Source organism: Sciurus carolinensis, chromosome 14 (assembly GCF_902686445.1).
Source record: "Sciurus carolinensis chromosome 14, mSciCar1.2, whole genome shotgun sequence".
In the NCBI taxonomy this organism is placed as follows: Eukaryota; Metazoa; Chordata; class Mammalia; order Rodentia; family Sciuridae; genus Sciurus; species Sciurus carolinensis.
The window spans coordinates 10,873,317-10,891,103 of record NC_062226.1 but is presented as its reverse complement, the minus strand read 5'-3'; the positions used below and the strand labels follow the sequence as shown (position 1 = coordinate 10,891,103).

The following is a 17,787-nucleotide window of genomic DNA, read 5'->3' as shown; positions in this document are numbered from 1 at the left end:
TGAAATGTTTCTTTATATATTACTGATACTAATCCTCTGTTAGTTTTATATATAGTAAAGGTCTCAGTTTGTGACTCACCTTGACATTTGCAGAATGATATGAATGAGCTTTTAATGAATAAAAGTTCACAATTTTAATCTTTTCATTTATACAATGTATATTTTGGATCATCTTTAAATAAACCCTCTCCATTCCAAGATCATAGATGACCATTCACCTATTTTGCCTTCTAAAAGTTTACAAGACTTTACCTTTAAACCTTAGATCCTAGTTTAGTTGAGGAATTCAGTTTTCTATTATAAGAAAGAAACTGCCTTCTTTTTCTTCCCACGTCCCATTATGTGTCATCATCCACTTATTAGCGAGATCATTCTTCCTTTGGTTTTCTGAGATTGGCTTATCTCACTTAGCATGATATTCTCCAATTTCATCCATTTGCCTGCAAATGCCATAATTTTATCGTTCTTTATGGCTGAGTAATATTCCACTGTATATATATGCCACAGTTTCTTTATCCATTCATCAACTGAAGGGCATCTAGGTTGGTTCCACAATTTGGCTATGGTGAATTGAGCAGCAATGAACATTGATGTGGCTGTATCTCTGTAGTCACAACCAATTTTTTATTTCAAGTATGGCTTAGTCTTTTCTTTGCCTTTTCTGTATTTCAGAATCAGTATGCCAGGTACTATGTAAAACTCTAGTGGGATATTGAATGGAACTGTATTCAATCTACAGATCATTTTGGAGTGAAGTGACATCTTCAGAATATTATTTGCCTATTCATGAGTATGGTCATGTTTTTTTCTCCATCTTTTGGAGACCATGAGTTTTCCCTTTTAATATGTTAATGTGTAATTATATTAATATACTTTCTAGTATCAACAACCTGTATTTCTAAAATCAACCCAACTTGGTTATTATGAATTTTTAGATACTTTTGCCTATGTCTAAGATTTTTATGCCTACTTTAATGAGTGACATTGATAATTCTTCTTTCTTAAACTGTCTCTTTGTGTGGTTGAATATCAAGGATAACAAGCATGACAAGAAAAGCTGGGGTGTATTCCCTCTTTGTTCTGAACTCAAGGAGTTTGTCTAAGATTTGAAATTATGTGTTCCTTAAGATGTCTGATAAAATGTACCTATGTAACTATATGGGCTGAGTGTTTTATCTGGAAAAGTAATTCCAAGCATTGATTTGATTTCTAAAAGTAAATGACCTATTAAATTTTTCTATTTCTTTCTGAGTCAATTTTCATAAACTACATTTTTCTGTCCATTATGCTTTAGTTTTCAAATACTGGCATAAAGTTGGTAACAGTATTTTCTAAGAATTTTAAAAATTTCTGCTGCATCTGTTCTTTGTGTTTGCAATTTATTCCTGTATTTCATTTTAGTTTTGGGAAGGAGCAGAAATAACTTTGTGTGTTTAATCCACTACATTTATGTGACCAAAATTACACAGAAGATCCACTTATCTATAAGATGGAGGTAATAACAGAACTCACCAAAGCTGTCATAGCAAGAATTAAATGAGTTAAAATATGCAAAGTGCTTAGGACAGTGACTGGCACCTATGAAGGGTTCAAAAATAAGATGATTAAAATATAGGAAATTCAATTCCACCGCAATGATGTCCTGTTTTAGTCTGTCTGAAGTTTAACAATCTAAAGCAGCAGTAACTGGTTATGGGCTGGATTCTTTCAAATACACCCTCATTCCATTCAAGCCCTATAAAAAGGTGATGATGTATCTGGTTGGTAATATTCTCATTCTGAAGCTTAGTCTGAGTGTTCATGCCTTGAGATTGTGAACTGCCCTTAAGCAAAACAAAATACAAAACAAAGTAGAAGACTGACTATGCTATAAGCTGTTTTTACTTTGAAAACAAAGGTCATACTTTTGTCACCTTTTTGGTGCTATGAGTCTAGCACATGGTAGATAGATAGGAAAAAAATTGTGAGTTCTTGATAAGCAATCAATAATCAATGAAAATGAAATAATAAAGATATGATGAAAGCCATGAGGAAACTCTAGTAGCCTCACCAAGTTTGCATTATTAGGTGCCTTTGATCCATGGATGAACATAGACCTGATTTTATCCACAGGCCCTTCATTAGATGAATTCCCACTATAAAAAAAAAAAAAAAAAAAAGTTTCTTCCGCCCTCTTCAACAGAGGGATGCCTGTTAGGCCTATTCTCAGTTGATGTTTCTATACAAGTTTTATCTAAAAACAACAATAAACCCTGCAATCAGATACTGTTTAGGGGGAAGTACACTGAGGTTTGTACTTTATTTTGAAGTACATTAAAAATTAAGATGAAAAACAAACAAAAAAAAAGGGGATTTGGGAGTGTAGCTCAGTGGAAAACACTTGTCCAGCATGCACGAGGGCCTAGGTCCCATCCCTAACACTGAAAAGGAAGTGAGGGATGGAGATATGGATTGATGTCTGAAGGAGGGGTAGATGGAAAAATATGTAAATAAAACAAAGAATGGAAAATATTTCTATTATACATACAGCAAAAGTTATCACAATACATGAACTTATAAGAAAGACATCAAAATTCCTATAAGATAAATGGAAAAAGAGTAACCAAATACACACAGGAAATAAACCCATGGAAAATACTCAGTTACCTCTAACAAAAAGAATTTAAATTAAAGCAAGTCTAAACTCATTTTCTATCTCCTTTACTGGCAAAATTAAACTGCATGTACACACACACACACACACACACACACACAGTTCTGACAAGGCTGTGATAAAAGTGGCACAGTCGTACACAGCTGGCAGCATTCGCTGTAAACATGCTCGGCCTGTTGGGGAAGTAATCCAGCAGTCTCTAAGTCATGGTGTTTATCAAGTCCTTTGACTTGGTGATCTCCCTCTTAGAATATGAACTGTATCAGTCAAAAGAAGCTGAAGGATGTTCACTGCAGTTTTATCTACCAGAGGATTAATGTATGAACTACCTAAATGACCATCAGGAGAAGAAAAATTTAGTAAATGATGATGCATCAGTATAATGGAATATGGCATAGACATTAAAAAATGACAATGGAAATGTGTGTGGAAATATGCACAGTATTCATAACACTGTCAAAAGGAAAAGTATTTATAATTGTGAGAGTATAAAAATCAATGAGGTTTATTCTGACACTGAAAAGGAACATAAATAATTAATGAAAATGATGTGCTACCATACAAGGGGGTTGGGGCTAATTACTTCTCCTCAAATGTCCTTTAATCTTGCCGATATGTCTTTCAATTAAAATTAAATCACTGAAAAGTCCATCTCAAGTCTGTCTACTCACAGTGCTGAGCTTGCTGCAGATGATGAGTATCCGGCGCTCGTACAGCATACTGGCATACAGATGCAACATGTTGTTTACATCCACAGCCACAAAATATTCTGTCAGATTTCTCTAGGAGAAAGAAGAAAGCAAGGTTTGTGGTTTATTTTGTCTGTTCTTATTACAAGTAGTATCTAATAAAAGCATGAAAAAACAGAAAATAATCAGAAAGCATACTCTTTTCTTCCCCAGTCCTATTCTTTCTACCTGGAGACCAAATCCCACTCATGTATAAAATCATGAAATATAAAGTTGGAAGAGACCTTAGAGATGAGCAGTCTGGCAACTGCATCTTTGTGTGGTGATTACAGTTAACAATATGGTCGTGTACACCTCTGTGTCTGCTCTTCATGTCAGTTCCAGAAGGTGAGCAGGACAGGAATCCTACAATCTTACAAATGAGGAATCCAAGGCTCAAAGAGATTTGCTGAGATCAAACGGTCTAATAAGCAATGAAGACAGGACTGATGCTCAGATCTTTGGACTTGAGACCCTAGAACCTTCCTTATGTCCTGCATCATACATCCAAGCAAAAGAAAGCAGCTAGAGACTAAAACGCTTCTGGCACAGGGCCTGCTTCTGTCCAGCAGGTCCCAGTCATGAAGGCATGCACCTCTCCTATCACCACTGCTGGTGTCCCACCCCTCCACAGCTTACATTCGATGAAGTGGCTTGGCTAGAATTAAAGCAATTTTCAAGATTTACCATTTCTAGGTTTTTACTCAAAAAGAAAAAAAAGAAAAAACTAAAGACAAACGGCAGCAAGTTGTGACAAAACAGCGTTTTAAGTAGTTTTTTTGTAACCTGGGCTTCATTCCTTTAATTAATACTATGGATTGGTACACTTCAGATTTCAGAAAAAATGGAATGTGTTTCATTTCTACAACCCTTTCTCTACCCACCTGATTTTAATAATACACATGAATATGCTAATTTCTTACAGATTTTTTTTAATGCAGTACAATATAAGCCTCTGCAAATGAAAGGGCTTGGGAAGGAATGCTATTGTCAGGGGTTGCAGTTTATAATGATTAAAGATCTATAAACCATAAATTGAAATAAACCAGGTAGATTTTACATGCAAAATAGCATAAAGTGCTTTTCAACAATATTACGATTGGGAATAAGAATTGGCACTTATCTTATGATTTATTATTGTTTGGAATACCAGGTTAACCATCAACTTCTATAAATAAAAAGCAAGTGAATCAATAGCTCCAGATACTGACTTCTTACGAAGTGCCAGGTACTGTACCAGATACTTTGTATGTCTGACCTTATGCAGTCCCACGACAAACCCAATGAGGTATTATTCCTTCCTATACAGAGAAACAGAACTTAAATTTGGGAGATTCAGTAACAGGTGGAGTCAGACTGACTTCACAGCCTCTGCACTCTCTTCTAATGTACATGTCTCTCTTAAATATTTTTCAGTATCTACTGTGTATAGGGCATGTATTACTTCACTTCATCTTGAAAACACTCCTTGAACTAGGTGTTACTGACCCCATTAAAAGATAAGAAAACAGAGAAGCGATATGATTAAGGTCACACAGAAGTGGCTAAGACATGATTCACTCTTGTAGTCTTTTTTTCATACACTCCAAGTTGTAGGTAAAAATTATACTTGGAAAAAGAAGAGGTATAAAACAAGATCAAAGTATGACTGAATAATCCTTGTTCCCAGGAGATAGGTTTCCTGGGTTCTCGCTAATCTTTCTAACCACCCTGAGACAGGCATCACCGTGTTCACTTCATGGATGGAACACTGAAGTTCAGGAGGGTTCATTAGGCTTGTAAAGGTCACTCAGGTAGCAAAGGCAGGGCCAGGTTCCAATACCAGGTCTCCTGGATCCAAAACTCATACTCTAACCACCATGCCAACTTGCCCCGCCACAAACTCGATGAAAACAGAGCAAAACAAACAACAAAGGCGTCTGAACTAGGCAAGGAGTGCCTCCCCTGCCCAGTGGCTGAGGAACACTGAGCTAATGATGTCAGGGCGGGGTCTGTTTGGAAGACTGTGACATGGCAGAGCTCTTCTTGCAAACAAAAATATGAGGCCCTCAGCTGAGCATTTCAGTAAAGGCTTAACTGCTGATGAATTACAAGAATTTTTCTTTTAGTAGAGGATGGAAGTAAAAAGAAAATAGAAGTGAGGAGCTTAAAGAAGGCCAGAAAGCCCATTAGCACTTTTGACAGATCCAAAGATAACTCTGAAGCCACCAAAACGTGGCCTCAAGAGTCTGCCAAGAAGCTTCACGCTGGGTAGAAATATGTTACACAGCTTGCCGTCCAAATAGGGAGACACAGCGTCAGAGACAAATCCTGCGCCTTATTTTGGTGGGAGAAGGGGAGGGGGCACAAGGATACTTTTGCAGATGGGGAAGGGGATGTTTCTGAAATAAAAACACCACTTGACTGAGGCAGGTCCCCCATCCCCAGTCAGGATCTGAGGGCTCAGGTGCTTATTCCAAAAACTCTGCACAGGTATGTAAAAATATGTAACATTTAGCCAAATTCTCTCTAAACTGTCATGTACTTTTTTTGGTATTTCTCATTCCATCTGTGCTGATTACCAAGATATTTGTGTCTAAACAGAAGCTGTCTTTCTTATCTGCTTCCTCCCCTGCCTCTTTCCTTCTGGGAAGCCACCCGCTGGAGCAGGTGGGACTGCCAACGGCCCCAGCTCCAGGAACCTCACTTGGCCAGGGAAGGACCTGTGGGGCACAGGGGTGCCTGCAACACTTGCAGTTCCCACCAAACCTGGGCTCTGGAGCAAACCCCTTGGAGACAAGGATCTCCCTCCCACTGCCCTGAAGCATCCAGTAGCTTGGGGCAAACCTTAGCTTCTCAGACCTGCCCTGCCTTCTCCCATTCCCACGTCTTTACTTCTGCTGTTTCTTTCTTCCTAGAATGCTACTCTCTACCTTGAGGATGTCAATTTACTTGACCCAATTCCAGCATCACCTCCTCCTGCAAGGCCTCCTGGACTCCTTATTTGCCAAGCATGCTTTATGTTTCCATGACATTTTGTCCCTATCTTATAATAACTTGGTTTTAAGTACGTTTTCCTGTTAGACTGGGTGTGATGCATCAGGAAGAGCATGCCTTTTGCCTTCAGAAAACCAGGCTCCCAGTAGGGTGAGGTCTCAAATACTTAGCACTGGTGAAGGAACCACAGGAAAAGAAGTATCTCTAGGGAGAAGACTTCCATGGTCAGCTGTACTCCATTAAGACTGCAGCCAGGCCAGGTGCAGGGTGCACGACTGTAACCCCAGCGACTCTGGGGGCTTAGGTAGGAGGATTGCAAGTTCAAAGGCAGCCTCAGCAACTTAGTGAAGCCCTAAGCAACTTAGCAAGACCCTGTCTCAAAATAAAAAAATAAAAAAGGGCTGGGGGATGTGGTTGAGTGACCCTGGGTTCAATCCCTGGTATTAAAAAAAAAAAAAAATACTGTGAGCTTTTATTTATAAAAGATACAAAGTATGCCCTACTCTACCAGTATTTTCCTTCAGTGGACTAAGTCCCTGATCTCCCATAATCAGGTAGTCAATACACACTTATTCAACTCCTCCTATGTGCCTAGTGCCATCCTGGGAGCTGGGCTATCAGAGACAAACTCAACATTAGCTCCATTTTCCAGGAGCTTAGTCATGGAATGGGAAGAGTACCCCAGAACCCCAGTATGCTAACCACTATGGTCAAAGCTATACTCCAGGGAGGGCTGAGAAGAGAAGGTTCATTATGCTGCATAGATTGGGGTGAAGATATTGGGCTGAGGAGAAGATATTTGGTCTGAGCCTCCCAGCAGGGGTTCATTCAATGAGCAGGGTATAGGCAGAGAGGTGACAGGAGCTACAGGCAGGTGAGTAAAAGAAAGGGTGGAGAGCAGGGCATAAGGGCAGGAAAGTAGGTTCTAAACCTGTAGAAGCCTAGGCTTTACCCCATGGGTAACATGAAGCTGCTGAAGGACCATGACATGTTCATATCTGTGTTTTGTAAAGATCTTCCTGAGGCCCTGTGGAGGATGGACAAGAGCAGGCAAACAGGAGGCAGGGCAGTCCATTAACTGGCTCCAGCCATATTCCATGAAAGAACAGATTAAAATATAGAAACAAACAACTCAGAGAAAAGCTTTAGATACACACACAACAGATAACCTATGAGCTGGAATCACAGAACTCAACAATGAATTCAACCTGGGGAGGTTGAATGAGCACCACACTTTCAAGCTCCTGTGCATCACACTTGTCCACTTAGAGTAAAGGAGGGGTCGCCCTGAAGAACCACCATTCCTGTCAAACATAGTGTTGCTGGCCCCTATTTCTCCATGTAGTGTCCCAGACCACAGTACCATCGTAGGTAAGCTAAGTAACTACCCCATTCACTCCCTGCCAATCACTTCTCTGTGTAATTCACCTGCTAGGAAAGGAAACCCTTGCGTGGAGGGCTGTTTTCCAGTTTCTGTGCTCAGATGGTCTTGGTTTCCTAAATGCCAATGTGCCTCTAGGCTTAAGGACATCATTCCCTTTCCATTCATGGAGTTTAAACATTGTTTCCCAGTTATGTGTACAGCATTTGTTTATCTACCTGACATTTATTACCCCCACTGTGCCCCCCAGAAGGCTGGTCAGTTGGCACATAAGGCTGCCACTACTTGACTCAAGTCCAAAGAGCTGGACAGAGTCTCCTGGAAGGTGGCTTTTAGAGAGGCACATGCTACACAAGCTCCTTGGACTCTCAGCTTCTGTTTCTCTTCTCTACAAAGAAATGTTGATGAAAGTCTCTTCCAGGGTCTAACTCTCTGTGGCTCTCAATCCAGACAAAGAGGAGGGAACCGGCACCTGGCAAAACCCCAGTCCCCCCAGGAGAGGTCTCATAATGGCTGCTCCCTTCTAGCTGCTCCTGCTGGCTCCTGTGCCAATCCAGGTGGCTGGGGACTCTAGGCTCACTGTGATCCACGCCTGAGGTTATGAAGCAGGTGGGGGAGGGGGTGATAGGGGTTGGAACGGGTTGGGACGGGAGGGGATACAGTGCGGCTTAGAGAGAAAGCGTCTTAGGTTCAATACCTTAGGGAAATGAGATAATCCTCAAACCAAAGAACCGACTCTAAGCTGGGTACTCCTTGGAGTCTTCGAAGCAGATGCTAGTCCGCCCCACTGTCTGTCATTTTATTAGTCTTTGTGACTCTCTACTTCTTCCATGGTACAGAGGATAAAGATTTATTGCACTGGGGCTGGAGGAAGCTTCCCAGGTCAGAGGCTTGGAAGATTCTGAAATAACAACTATTCACATTATTTTACCATAATGTTTTTTTTTTTTTTTTTTTTTTTTTTTTTAAAGAGATAAGGTCTTGCTATGTTGCTCTGGCTGAATCCACACTTGTAGGCTCAAATGATCCTCTTGCCTCAGATTCCTGAGGAGCTGGACTACAGGCACATGCCACTGCTCCCAGTTTTCATAATATAAAAGTTTTTAAACCCTCAACTGATTTTTTAAAAAAGAATTTAGGTTACCTTAGTGGTGTGGGATTTTTGAAAGAGAATTATAAATTTGGGTTCCAAAATAATCTTCCTGAGAAAGAATCCCACAAGCTCACACGGGCAACAAAACCCAAGAAGTTTATTAGAGCAAAGAAAGCAGAGTTACCAGGAGGTCAGCTTTTATCCTTCTGTGTGAATGGAAAAACCATCAGAATAAACAATTACCTGACAACTCTTAAGAGCAACAATGGACTCCTCTATAATCTCATACTTGATAACAGGTCTTCTACCACCATTTTCAACTCTGTTTATTTTTTAAAGTCATGATGACTTCATAAATCTTTTCTATATCATGGTTCATCTTTTGACAAAGTGGAGTCTGGGCAACGTCATATGTAACTGTCCACTCTAACTGCTTACCTCGCATCATTAACCACTTAGTATGACATTGACCAGATAATTAAGATGGGTTTGTTTAATATTCCAAATGAAGGCCTATATAATTATCCATTAATCAAAAAGTAAACTTCAAAATCTGGCAGCTAAAAATAATCCCTTATAGAGTCAGTTTACAATGTAATTATTACTACATATTTGTTCATGATCTGTGACTCTTTTTAATGCAGGTCAACTGTTTAAAATTTATAAAGATTTATGCTCATTTAATTATTGACTGCATAAAATTCACTCCTACATGTGTTATCCTGATAGACAGAGAAAACCCTGATGAGCAATTACACAGTGATAGTTTTTCAGCAAAAAGGAAGAAAATATTTTTATAAAGAAATTGTAGAAATAATGAGAATTAACTTCAACAGGGATCTGAGAGTGAAAAGAATTAATTTTCCATGTTTGCTTTTCATTAATGTCTTGTAGACAAAGTGGTCGAAAAGTCAACTATAAGGAACTGCTCTTTTTCCCTTTCTAAGGATGACTGAATTGTTCGTTCATTCATTTATTCATTCATTCAATCAGTCATTAATTACATATAGTTATATATTGAGCAACTACAATGTTCTATAATGCAGTGGTGAAAAAAAGTTAATCCCTGTTCTTAAGGAAGGAGAGATGACACTAACCAAATATCCACACAATTAATTATGTAACTTTACTTAGGAATGATTTCTTAGGTGGGCCCAGGGCACCACTGAGCCAAAGGCATTAGACCCACAAGTATCTCTATCCTTGGATCAGACTGACCCAGGTGTGAATCTTGTTTAGCATTTACTGATTGGGCAAGTTACTTAATGTCTCTGAACTTCACTTCCTCTTCAGAACCATTCCATAAGGCTTTTGTAAAGACTTCATGACATAACACATAGCACCTGACCTGATCCACAGTGGGTGTTCAATAGATATTAGCTCATGCCTCCCTTTCTTAGATTAACCCTTCTCTGACACTGTCCAGAAGACTATGATTATCTGGAAACAGAATATCTTTAAGTTCCATGTTCCAAAGCCCATGTTTTCTTTTTATTGATTATTCTCTTAAGTTCAGTGAGTCCCTTAGAGGAGACAATTATTAAATGTTTACAGAACGCCTCCTATTTTAAAGGCATTATGGACTCCATTTGCCACAAAAGTCCCAGGCTTCAGAAATCCTGTTTTCAAGAGAAGGTACTAAGAGCCTTGACACTTCACAAAAGAGAAGTATGTATCTGTGCAACCAAGCATGTCAGAAAATCCTGGAAAGACAAAGCCTCAAGGAATAATGCTGCCTAGTCCTTAGCCACTCTCAGACCTCAAGAGAGGTCAGAACTAGAATTCTCAGAAAACTGAGGAAAGGGGTTGAGAATATAGCTTAGTTGGTAGAGTGTTTGCCTTGCATGCACAAGGTCCTGGGTTCAATCCCTAGCACCAAAAACAAAAAACAAAAAACAAAAAAAATCTGAGGAAAGGGGGGGAAAGAGAAGGAGCATCTCTGTGGCACCAAGAGTTGTTCTTGAAACTTTATGTTTAATACTTCATTTGCTCCTTGTATTCTCCCTTCATTAGATAAAGACACTGGGGTTCCAGCAGAATAAGTAGGTGTCCAAGATCCCAGACTGGCAAAGTCCTGGGTCTGACTGTCTCCAAAACTCATGTTCTTTCCACAACAGCAGGCTATATAGTATTAACAGCTTGCTTGTTTCAATTTGCAATACAGCAATTTAGTCATTTTAAATTAATCCCTGAAAAAATCACCAAGAGATTAAAATGCAAATTTCAACAATGGTTAGAGCTCACTAGTGATTCTATGTCAAAAATCACACAAATTGGTCTAACGAAAGTTAAGAGCCTCCTTAGAGGAAAAGCTTTCCTGCCTCATTTTTGTATTTTAGATATTAAAAAAAAATTCCATTTTCTTTGCTCCTTATGAATATCACAAGTCTACTCTAGGTGAGGAGTAAGGCATGATGGAAACAAAATCTTCCAATCCTGGGTCACTACACCCCACTATAAGCAGACCTTGGGCTGGCAACCTAAGGTCTGTGAGCTCCAGGTCCTGTATGTGTAAAATGGGGCTCACATCTACTGCTCACAGAGTAGCTGTAGGGATTAAAAGGGAATGGTGTATGTTAGGAGTCTGGCAGATTGGTATTACTATTCCACTTAGAAGCAAACAAGGCCAGCCTTTTACTGGTTTGCAAAGGAGGATTTAGGGGACAATGGGTCATACACAGGGAATTGGTTCATTAGTGGCAAAACCAGCAGAGGGGATGCAAATTTTAAAAGTGGGGGCAAGGGAAGTGGCGTACAGTGCAAACAGGAACTGGAGGTGGGGCTATGGAGAAGACGATTCAAAACATTTTTTCTGACTTCAATAATTATGGTTTTGTAGATTAAGAAATTATCAGAACTTTCAGGTACCTGAAAATCAAGTTCTTAAGGAAGTTTAAAGCCCTTTTTAAGTTCTTTAAAATAAACGATGAATACAACTTAGGAAATAATTTTTATCATAACATTATTTATCACAGCAGAACATTAGGAACAATCTAAATGTCTATTAGTACAGAAAGCATAATTAAAACAGTAAAGTATGGTGAACTGAACACACATTTTTCTTTTCTCTATCCTGATATGATCCTCCCAGAAAAAGTCACTGGAAAAGAATTTTAAAAGGCATGAATTCCAAAAAATAAGAAAGGAGACAATAATGGAAGAGAGATGTCAAGTTTTTAGAAGTCAAATAGCAGATGTTACTAAAGAAGTATTTCTTGACCTGGGGCCACTTTTCCCCCATGGGACATTTGGCAATGCCTAGACATTTCTGGTTGTCACAGTTGGAGAAAGGTGTGTTAGCATCATATAGTTAGTGGAGTCTAAGGAAGCTGCTGGACACCCTACAATATATACAACATTTGTTTTAGTCAGCTTTTTTTTTTTTTTTGTGCCACTATGATCAAAAGACCTAATAATACCAACATACACCAGGCACAGTGGTGCACACCTATAATCCCAGCAGCTCGGGAGGATGAGGCAGGAGTGTTTTGAGTTCAAAGCCAGCCTCAGCAAAAGGGAGGTAGTAAGCAACTCATTGAGACCCTGTTTCTAAATAAAACACAAGATAGGGATGGAGATTTGGCTCAGTGGTCAAGTACCCTGGAGTACAATCCCCAGTACCTCCCTCCCCACTAAAAAAAAAAAAAAAAAAAAAAAAAACAAATAAGAACAATGTAGAGGGAGAAGAGGTTATTTGGTGCACCTTGTTCCAGGTCTCAGTCTACAGATGGCCAACTTCATTACTCTGTGCCCAATATGAGGCAGAACATCAGGGAAGAAGGGTGTGACAGAGGAAAGCAGCTCAGGACATGCCAATGAGGAAGCAGAGGAAGACTAAGCTCTATTTTAAAGGTTTGTCCCCATTGATTCACCTCCTCTAGCCACACCCTGCCTATAGTTACTACCCAGTTAATCTCTATCAGAGGAGTAATGCACTGATTAGGTTAGAACTCATAACCCAATCATTTCACCTCTAAGCTTTCTTACATTGTCTCACACAAGCTTTTCATGAACACTGCATATTTAAACTGTAACAACAGTGATACACAAGAAAGGGTTACCTGAGCCATGCTGACAACAGTGCTGACTGAGGTTGAAAAGAAAGGCTGGAAAATAAAGCTGAGGTGGGTGCACAGGGCAATAAGGATCAAGCCCACTCACATCATGGAACTTCCAAAAGGTTTGGGAAGTGGAGACACTCAAAAGGGCAAAAGGGCTAGGGAAAGTGTACAAATGAAAATAGGAGCAATCGGTTCCCAACAGCTTCCTCTCAGCTCACTCAGCTAGTCATCTGGCCTCCTGCACTCTTCTGGGGCAGGAAGTGTTTACTCTGGAGGAACTGAACCAAAAAGGCCTGGGGAATAAAGCAACATGGGGATTACCAGGTACCAAGCTCCACTCCCAAGCACAGAGTTGCTGGTCAGCTGTTCAGTGCCTCACTCTGAGGTGTGACTGAGCTGCTATTCAAAGAGAGCCTCTACGGTAAGAGACATAGAAGACAGTTAAACAGAAGCTTGGAGGGGGAACAAGAAAGTAATGCAAAGGCCAAGTGCTATGGTGCATGCTGGCAGTCCTAGCACTCTGAGGTTGAGGTGGGGGGATCATTGGGCCCATGGGTTCAAGACCAGACTGGGCAACCCAATGAGACCCCAATCTCAATAGAAGAAGAAACAATGCAGGGGGAAAAATTTTTTTTAAATCTAGTAATAGTCTCACAGATGAGGAAAAATATTAAGAATATGATGGCCGAAATAAGAAATTCAAAAGGATAGGACAATTAGGTGAAGAAAACAAAGACTAAAAGAGTGACACTGAAATTAATAAAACCCCCCAAAAGTTATAGGATCAATACAGAAGATTTAAATCTTCTGTAGGTAGCACAGAAAATCAATAGGTCATCATTCTGTGGTAGAGCAGAAGAAAAAGAGAGAGAGAGAATTAAAAAACTGTTATTAAAAGAAATAATGTGAGAAAATTTCAAAGCTCTGAAGGGAGAGAGTTTCCAGATTGAATGGGATGTCCAAGTGCCCAGCACAATGGATGAAAATTGATAAATTAAGGCATGTCAATATGCAATTTCAGGATGTTAGAAGAGAAACAGGTCATAAAAAATTAATAACAGGAATCAGAATGGCTAAGACTTGTAAGTTACAATAGGAAAGCTAGAAGTCAGCAACTTCTTTGCAATTCTGAGAGCTTTCCAACTTAGAATTCTATACCCAGCTGAATTATCAGTAGTAGAGTGAATTATTTCCAGTCAAGCAACTTCTAAACACATTGCCACTAAAACAATACTTACTTAGGAAACTACTGGGGAAGTTTCACAGAAAATGAAGGAATAAAATCAAGAAAGAGGAAAATGTGAAATCCAACAACTTTTACATGACAAAAATGTATACAAGAAAGGAAATTTAAACAATCTACTACCTGCTTCAATGCATTCACAAAAATGTAAACACTACTGATTTAATGGTAATTTCTTCTAAATATATAGAGGGAAAATGGGAGAGGAGAAATAGGTAAAAGAAATTATTTTGTGTGTATGTTTCTGGGGAGGGGGATCAGAGGTAGTAAAAGATCTAAAACTTTCATCTTCCGTAAGAAAATCAATAAATGATACAAGAAACAGGAAAAAATAAGATGTAACACTAAGAACATGCTAAAAATATGAAGGCAAATACTACAATTGTTAAAAACTTGCAGGTAACTGCCTCTGTAATGTGTGAAATATGGAGAACTTAGAAATTGCTGTTTTCCATCAACTACTATATGATTTTTGAGCTATTAATACACATTACTTTCATATACCATTAAACAAAAATACTACTAGGGTTGTGGGTGTAGCTCAGTGATAGAACGCTTGCTTAGCATATGAAAGGTTCCAGCACCCACAAAAAATAAATCATTAAAAAGGATGAAATAGAGAGATGGGTGCAGTAGCACAAGCCTCTAAGTCCAGCAACTCCGGAGGCCGAGGCAGGAGGGTCTTAAGTTTGAGGCCACTCTCAGCAACTCAGTGGAGACCCTGTCTCAAAATACGAAATAAAAGGGATTGGAATGCAGCTCAGTGGTAAGAGTACTCCTGGGTTCAAACCCCAGGACAAGAAAAAAAAAATGAAATAAATAGATAGGAACAATTTTTAGAATACATTAAACCAAAACCAAAAAAGGGGAATGCTAAGTAACATGAATAGTATCACATTTTTGTTTAAAAAGTTGTCTACAATAACACACACATATAACACTGTAAATTCTTAGAGAAAAGACTTGAAGGCCACTTATCATACTCTGGAGGGGAAATGGGATTAGGATGGAGGAGTGGTATTAATGAGGGCCTTCCACTTTTTAAATATATACTTCTATATTAATCTTTCACAACAAAGATTTTTGTAAAAATTTTTAATGATACAAGTAAATGTTTATAATATATTGTTATAGGAAAAATAGCTATAAAGTAACACACTTGTTATAAGCCCCATTGTGTGTTTTTAATAATGTAGTTTCTAAACTTTTTTTTAAACAAATAGAGCCCTTTTGTTTCAAATGAAATATTACCCAATCCCCAATTTAAACAGTGGATATTAACCTGCTCTAAATAAAATAAAAGCAGGGTCCAGTACTCTAGTCAGCTGGAGGTATATTTCAGTGCTAGAGCACTTGACCAGCATGCAAGGCCTTTGAGGTATCCTGAAGTATCCTGAGGGTCAAGGTAGCACAACTTGAAGGTGAGATTCATATATGTCAGATTCATTCCACTGTCCTTCCTATTACTACCACTCTATCCCCCTTCCCTTCCCTTCATTCCCCTTTATCTAATCCACTGAACTTCTGTCTCCCTGCCCCTCCACTGCCCTGCCATTGTGGGTTGGCATCCAATTATCAGAGAAAACATTCAACCTTTGGTTTTCTGGGATTGGCTTATTTCACTTAGCATGATAGTCTTCAGATCCATCCATTTACTGGTAAATGTCATAAAGACTTTCTTTATGGCTGAGTGATATTCCATTGTATATATGTGCCACATTTTCTTTATTCGTTCATCTGTTGATGGGTACCTAGGTTAGTTCCATAACCTAGCTATTGTAAATTATGTTGCTATAAACATTGATATTGCTTTGTTACTATAGAATGCTGATTTTAACTCCCTTACAGAGGAATGGAATAACTGGGTCAAATGGCGGTTTCCTTCCCAGTTTTTGAGGACTCTGCAAACTGCTTTCCAGAATGGTTGCACCAGTTTGCAGTCCCAACAACAATGTATGAGTGTACCCTTTTCCTCGCAAACATTTATCATTACCTGTATTTTTGATAATTGCCATTCTGGTTGGAGTGAAGTAAAATCTCAGTGTAGTTTTAATTTGCATTTCTCTATTTGCTAGAGATGAATATTTTTTCATGTATTTGTTGACTGTTCATATTTCTCCTTTAGAAAAGTGTCTGTTTAATTCCTTTGCCCATTCATTGATTGGGTTATTTGTTGTTTTAGTGTTAAGTTTTTTGAGTTCTTTACAGCCTGGAAATTAACACCCTATCCGCGTGCACGTGGCAAAGATTTTCTTCCATTCTGTAGGCTCTCTCTTCACTCTTGTTTGCTATGAAAAGGTTTTGCCCTCATACTTTACCCACTATACTTTTATTTTCTGAAAAGTGAATTACACAAGGATAAGAAGCAGAAGTACAATTCTGTTAGAAGAAATCTACCCTTTAAAATAAAGAAACCTTTATATGGAATTTTCTTTATATGGAAACAGTTCACTCATGATAGAAACGAGAATGTAAATGTGTAACAGTGATGAATGATAAGTAAACTACATAGCAAATGGAATATTAGGTAGTGAACAAAAATGATTCTTATGAACAAAAATGAAAAAGATGCTCATGTAGTAGGTTATTTTAACTATGTAAAAATATAAAGACTAAAATGAGTCATTGACACATTAATAGGTGATTACCTTTGAGACATGAGTAACATTTCTCCTTGTCTTTTTACTTTCTAATATTTTCAACATTTATACTTTTGCTTTTATAATACATTTTTCTTCTTATTTTTTGGTAGATGGACACAATATCTTTATTTATTTTTATGTGGTGCTGAAGATCAAACCCAGTGCCTCACACATGCTAGGCAAGTGCTCTGCCATTGAACTACAGCCCCAGCACCATATTGTTTTTACAATGTGTTTTTTTTTTGTTTTTTTTTTTGAGCAGGGATTGAACCTAGGGGCACTTAACCACTAAGCCACATCCCCAGCCCCCACCCCTTTTGAGACAGGGTCTTACTAAGTTGCTTAGGGTTTCACTAAGTTGCTGAGGCTGGTTTTAAACTTGTGATCCTCCTGCCTCAGTCTCTGAAGCCACTGGGGTTACAGGTTATACCACCCTGCCCAGCTATAATGCATTTGTTTAAAAAAAAAAATTTTGTAAAAATGACAATCTCACAATTACATTCTAAAATACATCCTTTAATTTTAAAAACTCAGCAGAAAACAATATAAATTTAACATTTTCTTTGCAAGTACTCACATTTTCAGGTATGCTGGGAAGTTCTCTGGTATCAGGCACAGTAAAATAAGAATGCTGGAAAAGAAAAGCATTAAGCTATGTATTCTGCAAGAACGTATAACTGTATAACAAGCACATTGCTCAGAATTAAGGTATATGATTGAAAGATACTTCCTTACTCATATAAGGAGACAGAGTTTGACTCATAGGGAATATCTATGATTTTTTTTTTTTTAGAATAATGTTGCATTAAAGCAGATATATTAAATCATGAGTTTGGTAGAAGGAGTTCTTTTCTAGGAGAGATAAATTTCTTTGTGGGATAGAAATGAAAAGGTTAAAGGCTAAATTCCCTTGTAATATTTATAGGTTTCTGAACACATGAAAGTTACAGGTTTCATAATTTATTGCTCAAAGAAATAAGAGGACTGTAGGGGCCAAATAACACTAGATT

The 17,787-nt window shown here is 38.5% G+C and overlaps 1 protein-coding gene across 8 annotated transcripts in view; it reads right to left on the bottom strand.

Moving 5' to 3' along the window:
* The window catches only part of Dennd1a (DENN domain containing 1A), a 515,895-nt gene that overhangs the window by 231,665 nt on the left and 266,443 nt on the right, over positions 1-17,787 (bottom strand). For all 8 annotated transcript variants that reach the window (XM_047525191.1, XM_047525194.1, XM_047525192.1 and 5 more), the window contains 2 exons: positions 17,355-17,408; positions 3,325-3,435 (listed from right to left, as the gene is read on the bottom strand). In XM_047525191.1, coding sequence (XP_047381147.1) covers positions 3,325-3,435; positions 17,355-17,408 — 165 coding nt within the window. The remainder of the gene's footprint in view (positions 1-3,324; positions 3,436-17,354; positions 17,409-17,787) is intronic.